Source organism: Triticum aestivum, chromosome 2A, assembly GCF_018294505.1.
Source record: "Triticum aestivum cultivar Chinese Spring chromosome 2A, IWGSC CS RefSeq v2.1, whole genome shotgun sequence".
In the NCBI taxonomy this organism is placed as follows: domain Eukaryota; kingdom Viridiplantae; phylum Streptophyta; class Magnoliopsida; order Poales; family Poaceae; genus Triticum; species Triticum aestivum.
This window is the reverse complement of record NC_057797.1, coordinates 564,884,949-564,893,243: the sequence shown is the minus strand read 5'-3', so window position 1 is coordinate 564,893,243 and position 8,295 is coordinate 564,884,949. Positions and strand designations below refer to the sequence as shown.

Genomic DNA, 8,295 nt, shown 5'->3' with positions numbered 1-8,295 from the left:
TGCAACATGTCATTAAGGAACATATATATTAAAAAGCTAATGCAAAAATAGACAAAAGCTATGCATTGTTCATTAAAATAGCTGCGATCAAAGCAGAACGATACAAGTGATGCGATAAACGAAAAGTTGGACTATTTAACATGTCTGCTCCAGGGGCAAGCTGTGGAATAGTATGCGAAACAGGTATACTACTCGTGATAGAGACCACCTCATCAGTTTTGCCTATGTGTCATGTCCATGTGGCAGTTTTTGCCCTAGGTTGTGAAGCAACCTATATTTCTGTCATTCCCAAAATTCCCAAAAAAATCTCATAAATTCTTTGGGTCATATCTTCATCAAATATGTAAAAATCCTTCCTTGCCTAGTTCAAAACTAATTCAACAATATTCATTTTCCTATTCTGTTCACGACAGCACTTTATGAAGGAAGTGCTATTTATATATTCTTGATTGCCCTCGGAATTTTTGGGCACTCTTTCCTATCGAAATCATTACCACATGACAAAATTCAGCTCCACTTGCCTAGCAAATCTTCCTCGGCAAATTTCCAAAGTTTTTGTCCACCTAGAAGCATTGTGAAGGAAGTAACTTTTTTATATATCCAAATGACATGAAATTTATATAGTTTCTTCATATGCCCAAATTATCACCCTCCTCCAAATTGCAGCTCAGGCAAATTATCTATGTGAGTCCAGGTTCAATTTATATTTTATGGACAAATTGGCACGTTGCAAAGCAAGTGTTATCTAGACCCCTCCTATTAACCTCAAACTCTTTGGGCACTCTTCCATACCCAAATCATTTCCACATGATAATATTCAGCTCCATTTTCCTAGTCAATCTTTCTCAAGAAATTTTCAAAGTTTCTACCTCGAGAGAAGCTTTGTGAAGTAAGTACTAGCTAGGCTTACCCAAATGATCTGAAAATCTACCAAGGCATAACCATACCTATTTAACTTACCTACACCAAATTTGAGCTCATTTCATTCATCCAATTTCTCTCACTAGTTTTCCCAAGTTTCTATCCATAGAAGAGCATTGTGAAGGAAGTACCACTTTGGCATGTCCAAATGGTATCAATTTTCTACGGTGCTTTCCAATGCCCAAAGAACCATCCTCCACCAAATTTCAGCTCAATCCATTCATTATTTTGAGCTCAGCTTCAACATTCATATTTCTGTCCAGTGTGGTACTTTACAAAGCAAGTACCACCAAGGATCCTCCTTTTGATCTGAACACGCCCATTGGCCATGTGCATTTCCCGTACCGCTAATCAAACACTTGGCTGCTAATTCATGTTTGAGCATCGATCGGTCTCCTCGTGAGAATCTTATGTCGTAATTTTCTTCCTAGAACCTACCTGGGGAGTGCCCAACCCACTAGACATGCCTAGGCTGCCCAGAACACATGGCAACGCCACGGTCACGCGGTGACCACGTCGGGCATGCGAGTTTACGCGCTCTAGACTTGGGGGTCTTGGCCACCGCCCAAACCTCGACGTATCGCCACCAAACCATGTATTTATGATTAAATAGGTACTTATGTAACTATAAATGATTTTTGGAAAAAATAAATAGTAAACTGTGAGGCAGCTGCAGTTCAAATTTGACCCGCTTCCTTCTGAATCGGTGGGAATTTGTCTTTTTCACCAGAGGTGGATCAAAAATTTTGACGCCCAAAATTTTTGTCAATTGTGCATTAAATATGGCCTAGTATTTTATAAAAATGATTTGGTCCAATTTTTCAACAATTATTTGGGAGGTCCTTCAGGAAAAAAACCTCCTTTTGGGCACTCGAAAAATGGAAAATGGTTTTTTCGTCCAAAGAAAATGAAAACTTCCTTAGGCAAAATTGTTTGCCATTCCAATATACACTCTTGTGCACAATATGGGATCATTTGAACAAATTATGCCATGAATGCGGCCATAAGATTGATCATTTGGCTTGAAAGCCATTGATCTCCACACGTGATAGCTCGTTTTTTAGAACACTTTTTTAAAAATAATTGCCGTATTACAAGTTTGTTATTTTTCCTAGGAACTTGGCCACATATAATGACACAATGCGAAGGTTTCACAATTTTTTGATTTTTTTAATTTTTTATGCCCGTTTCAAAATGCGGTCAAAACGGCGGGAATGACCGTTCTTAGCTAGTGGTTGAATCTTGGAATTTTTTTGGTGTTTCTATGATCAAATAGATACTTATGTACCTATAAATGATTTTTGGAAAAAATAAAGAGCAAACTACAAGGCAGCTACAGTTCAAATTTGACCCGCTTCCAGCTGAATCAGCGGAAATTTGTCTTTTTCATGAGTGGTGGATCAAAACTTTTTACACCCAACCATTTGGTCAATTGTGCATTAAACATGGCCTAGTATTTTATAAAATTGATTTGGTCCATTTTTGCAACAATTATTTGGTAGTTCCTTCACAAAAAACCCTCCTTTTAGGCACTCGAAAAATGGAAAATGGTTTTTTCATCCAAAGAAAATGAAAACTTCCTTAGGAAACATTGTTTTCCATACCAATATGCACCCTTGTGCACAATATGAGATCATTTAAGCAAACTATGCCATGAATCTGGCCATAAGATTGATCATTTGGCTTGAAAGCCATTGATCTCCACACGTGATAGCTCGTTTCTAAGAACACTTTTTTAAAATAATTGTCGTATTACAAGTTTATTATTTTTCCTAGGAACTTGGCCACATATAATGACATAATGTGAAGGTTTCCCAATTTTTTGATTTTTTTTGAATTTTTTATGCCCGTTTCAAAATGCGGTCAAAACAGCGGGAATGACCGTTCCTAGCCAGTGGTTGAATCTTGGAATTTTTTTTGGTGTTTCTCTGATAAAATAGATACTTATGTACCTAGAAATGATTTTTGGAAAAATTAAAGAGCAAACTATGAGGCAGCTGCACTTCAAATTTGACCCGCTTCCAGCTGAATCGGCGGGAATTTGTCTTTTTCACGAGAGGTGGATCAAAACTTTTTACACCCAACCATTTGGTCAATTGTGCATTAAATATGGCCTAGTATTTTAGAAAAATGATTTGGTCCAATTTTACAACAATTATTTGGGAGGTCCTTCACAAAAAAAACCTCCTTTTGGGCACTCAAAAAATGGAAAATGGTTTTTTCGTCCAAAGAAAATGAAAACTTCCTTAGGCAACATTGTTTCCCATTCCAATATGCACCCTTGTGCACAATATGAGATCATTTAAACAAACTATGCCATGAATGTGGCCATAAGAGTGATCATTTGGCTTGAAAGCCATTGATCTCCACACGTGATAGCTCGTTTCTGAGAACACTTTTTTAAAATAATTGTCGTATTACAAGTGTATTATTTTTCCTGGGAACTTGGCCACATATAATGACATAATGCGAAGGTTTACCAAGTTTTTGATTTTTTTTTTGAATTTTTTATGCCCGTTTCAAAATGCGGTCAAAACAGCGGGAATGACCGTTCCTAGCTAGTGGTTGAATCTTGGAATTTTTTTGGTGTTTCTCTGATAAAATAGATACTTATGTACCTAGAAATGATTTTTGGAAAAATTAAAGAGCAAAATATGAGGCAGCTGCAGTTCAAATTTGACCTGCTTCCAACTGAATCGGTGGGAATTTGTCTTTTTCACGAGAGGTGGATCAAAATTTTTTACACCCAACCATTTGGTCAATTGTGCATTAAATATGGCCTAGTATTTTAGAAAAATGATTTGGTCCAATTTTGCAACAATTATTTGGGAGGTCCTTCACAAAAAAACCTCCTTTTGGGCACTAAAAAAATGGAAAATGGTTTTTTCGTCCAAAGAAAATGAAAACTTCCTTAGGCAACATTGTTTGCCATTCCAATATGCACCCTTGTGCACAATATGAGATCATTTAAACAAACTATGCCATGAATGTGGCCATAAGAGTGATCATTTGGCTTGAAAGCCATTGATCTCCACACGTGATAGCTCGTTTCTGAGAACACTTTTTTATAATAATTGCCGTATTACAAGTTTGTTATTTTTCCTAGGAACTTGACCACATATGATGACACAACGCGAAGGTTTTGCATTTTTTGATTTTTTTTGGATTTGTTATGCCTGTTTCAAAATGACACATTTCTTGGACCAATCAGAAGGCAGAACCTCCCTTCCCATGGATCACCCCCTAAGCCGATCTGAGCCGTCCACACCATACAGCTCCAATGTCTCCTAAATGCACGCTGGCCAACCAAACCCTAGCATCGTGCAGCACACTCCCCTCCCTCTCCCTCTCCCCGTCCCATGCGGCGCCGCCTCCCTCTCCCCGACCCAGATCTCCCTCCCCGACCCAGACCTCCCTCTCCGCCGTCCCAACTCCTACCCCGCCGCCGGCCTCCCCCCAAGCGCCGCTGCTCTTGACCTGCAACAACCAACGACGACGGCCCCCCGTCGCTGCCCCCTCCTTCCCCATCCCGCCACGGCGAGGAGATCCATTCCCGCCGCCGCCGTTGCCCCCGCCCCCTTCTCCCCGATTCAGACCACATCCTCCCACCATAGCTCGCCACCGGGCCTCCTCCTCCCCTTCTCGCAGATCCAGAGCACAAATCCAAATAGCACACCATTCGCCCGTTGGCTTCCCCCCTCCCTTCCCCTCACGCGCGCGACCTCGTCGTCGTCGGCGGCTCTGAGATCTCGCCTTCCCGCCGGCAGCAGCCATGGACGCCGTCGACTCCATGGTGGACCCCCTCCGCGAGTACGCCAAGGACAGCGTCCGCCTCGTCAAGTGCTGCCACAAGCCCGACCGCAAGGGTAAGGACCAAAGACTCGCGCCTGCTCATCTAGATCCGGTTCGTTTTCCTCTTTCGCCAGATCTGACGCTGATTGGGCGCGCGGAGTTCACCAAGGTGGCGGCGCGGACGATGATCGGGTTCATCATCATGGGGTTCGTCGGCTTCTTCGTCAAGCTCATCTTCATCCCCATCAACAACATCATCATCGGCTCCGGCTAGGTGCGAATGCGTCTCCTCCGATCCCGTCTCCCTCTTGTTTGCATGGTTTAGTTAGACTTGGGTCCTGTTGTCTCGCGCTGTGATCTGTTGGATCTGCGGTGTGCGCGCACAGTCCTGCGATCTGACCAATATTTAGTAAGCTAGATTTTAGTAGATCCTTTTTCCTCCAAATAGACCTGCCAATTTCTACCTTGTTAGGAGAATTCGGATGAGTCAAGGGTAATCAGCTGTGGGGAACTGGGGTCATGCTTAAGTCATTGCCGCTAGTTGCCTCCGCAGGACGAATTGGGGGCATAGGCTGGTTCCTCACCACACAATTTGGGGAAAGAGGAGCTTTTGCAATGTTTCTCTGTTTTTGCACATACCACCAGTTCGCCCAAGTTGGTGTCGATTCAGTGCATCTAAATTGGCACCTACTGAGTAGACAGGTTACATACCAATGTTTGTCCATGGTTCGTGCTATGTGTCGATGTATTCTTCATTCTTTAATGCACCTGTGTTCACGCATGGCCAGCTTTATGTATTCACAATATAAAGTTGATCTGTACACGCATGGCAAGCTTTTGTAAAATAAGAAAATAGGTAGGAGTAAAATATTGTAGGACACGTGTTATGCAGTGTTGATCTATACTTTAATGCACCTGTGTTCACGCATGGCCAGCTTTATGTAGCAGTGTCGCGTGTGACCTCAAAAAGGCTTTGAAAATCCTGATTGAAAATGAAGATGGTACTACTGATTCTCAGACCAGGAACATTGTGTTTCCTGAGCTCTTCCAATCCATTTCTTAGAATCCATGCTGGTGGTGTCTTCTACAATATGTGCATTATTCTATTTACCATGTTAGCTATGGCCGACCAGTCTGTTCTATCTGTTTCATGTGGTCGTCCGATATGTGTGGTGCCAACTACCATTTCTTTGCTAGCTGATGTCAATAGTCTTTTGGTTCATACAGCTTAATGCCTCATATATGAATGGTCATTCTGGGTTTTTCAATTTCTCTTCCCCCTATCTTTTGCTGACTACACTGATTATATGCCTGTTCTACACCGATGCTCTTTTTTTATGCTGGTCCTATGTCATGGGTGTTAATATCTACTACCTATTTACTGCTTGTTGTGCAAAATCTTTTGGTTATTGTAAATCATTCCCTACTATATAAAGTTTGGTTTTAGTCTGTTGCATTTTGTTGGTTCCTATCTTGTCAGTGTATACAACAATATGCTTTCTTGGTGGCCATTTGTGCTTCACATTTTTGGGTATGCTACTTCTCTAATGAGTGGGTGAATCTCTTCTTTGTTTTATCATTCTATATTGTTTTCCTAACCTTTTTGGTATTCTGCTTTCTCCTTGCAGATGGCAAGCACCATTTTGTTGGTTCCTGTCTTGCCAATGTCTACAACAATGTGTGCGTCCTCTGTCTCATCTGCGGCATTACCGTAGGGAAACTCATAATGGGCCTATCAAGCATACTGACCTTGTGATGATAGATAAAGAGGTTGATTTCAGTGCCATTCTGATAAATATATTTTTAGCCCTATGAATTGAAAAATGAGTGCTTCTTGGTTGTTTCTGTTGTTGGTCCAGAAGATTCTTGGTGCTTTTAGTGCAGTACTATACTATGCTCCTTGGCACTTCTTGCTGTGTTAACTAAATGGTTTAGTCATGCACTTCATAGAAGCAGTTTTAACTAAATGTAATGAACTAATTAAGTGCCTTCTTTTATTGTTGGCTAATCCTTTGGTTTTATCGCATGCTACATTCTACTCTCTCCATTCCTAAATATAAGTCTTTCTAGACATTTCAAATGGGCTACAACATACGGATGTATATGATGATATGCTACCACTCTAATAAGTCCAAGCACTATAAACCCTATGAACTTAATAATGATACTCTGCATGCTATGAGTAAAGTGCTATATTTTCTTGCGTCACCTTGGATGAATGAGTATATCGTCTTAACTATCTGGGGACAAAAAACATTGTATTAGCTGAATTTGTGTTATCTTTCTAAAGAACTTGTCCTTTTTTTAATGTTCTGTTCATAATATATTGGCTCCAGTGTTTTGATTCTTCTCTTCTGATTCATGTAATAGGGCGACGGCCGAAGGCATGATGATAGTTCTATTGCTGTCCTAGTGTAGCGAAGGTAGCATAGTAGACTATGGTCACATAGTTAGTCATGCATACAGTTTCATCTGACTGCAGTAGGAGCCCAGTTTGTGCTGATTGTCAATTCTCATTGTGATTATCCCTATATCTGTGTGACTGATTGTATTTGTATCTGTGTTGTAACTGTGTCATGACAGAAGGAGCCCAGTATATTTGTATGACTGTGATTGATTCTTGCTGTTGTTATTTGAAATATTACTTGTGTTTTCTCTCTGTTCTTATTTAAACATGGTTATTTATTTCTGTCAAATTGTCAAATTGTAATCTGAATAATATGATGCTACCAAAAGGGTCCCACTTTAATAGAACCTGACAACTGGGACCCATCTGACTAGTGGACCCTTCTTTTGGGAAAAAAGAAAAACTAAATTCGTTTAGACAAAAAGGCCACAACCCAACAATAAAAAGGCTGCAATATTGGACTTGGCCCATGAACCCAACCAAAAATTGATAGACAGAAAAAACACAAATAGGCTGAATTGTTGGGCTAGGCCCATGTAGAAAATCGAATTGGACCGGGCTGAATCTTGTGCCACATCAGATTGCCACGCTGGATGCCTACGTGGCCTGGGGAGGTTGCTAGTGACCAAAACGCCATAGTAGACGTATTCTGGTCATAAACGTCTTCGACCATTCTAGAAGAAAGGTCTCTATAGTCAGTTTATGACGACCAACTTTTGACCTTATGTTTTTGGTCACAAAAAGGTCACAAATGGAAATTTGTGACCATTCAGTGACCAATAGTGGTGGTCACAAGTTGACATATTTCTTGTAGTGTGCTTGGAGAGGCTGCTTTGTACTTCCGCTGCCAGGGCCGCCATGTGCTCCTCCGTTCGGAGGGAGCATTCGGTGTTTCCATTGACCGTAATTACTCCTCGAGGGCCTGGCATCTTGAGCTTAAGGTATGCGTAGTGCGGGACCGCATTGAACTTGGCGAATGCGGTTTGCCCGAGCAGTGCATGGTAGCCACTGCGGAACAGGACTATGTCGAAGATTAACTCCTCGCTTCGGAAATTATCCGGAGATCCGAAGACCACTTCAAGTGTGACTGAGCCTGTACAGCTGGCCTCTACATCTGGTATTATGCCTTTAAAGGTCGTTTTGGTGGGCTTAATCCTCGAGGGATCTATGCCCAT

General features: G+C 41.4%; 1 protein-coding gene across 1 annotated transcript; it reads left to right on the top strand.

Moving 5' to 3' along the window:
• Nucleotides 1–4,693: 4,693 nt before the first annotated feature.
• LOC123185579 (protein transport protein Sec61 subunit gamma-like) lies at nt 4,694–4,987 on the top strand. The gene is made up of 2 exons (XM_044597440.1): nt 4,694–4,787; nt 4,848–4,987. The coding sequence occupies exons 1-2, from the start codon at nt 4,694–4,696 to the stop codon at nt 4,985–4,987; spliced, it is 234 nt and encodes a 77-aa protein (XP_044453375.1).
• The last annotated feature ends 3,308 nt before the right edge of the window (nt 4,988–8,295 follow it).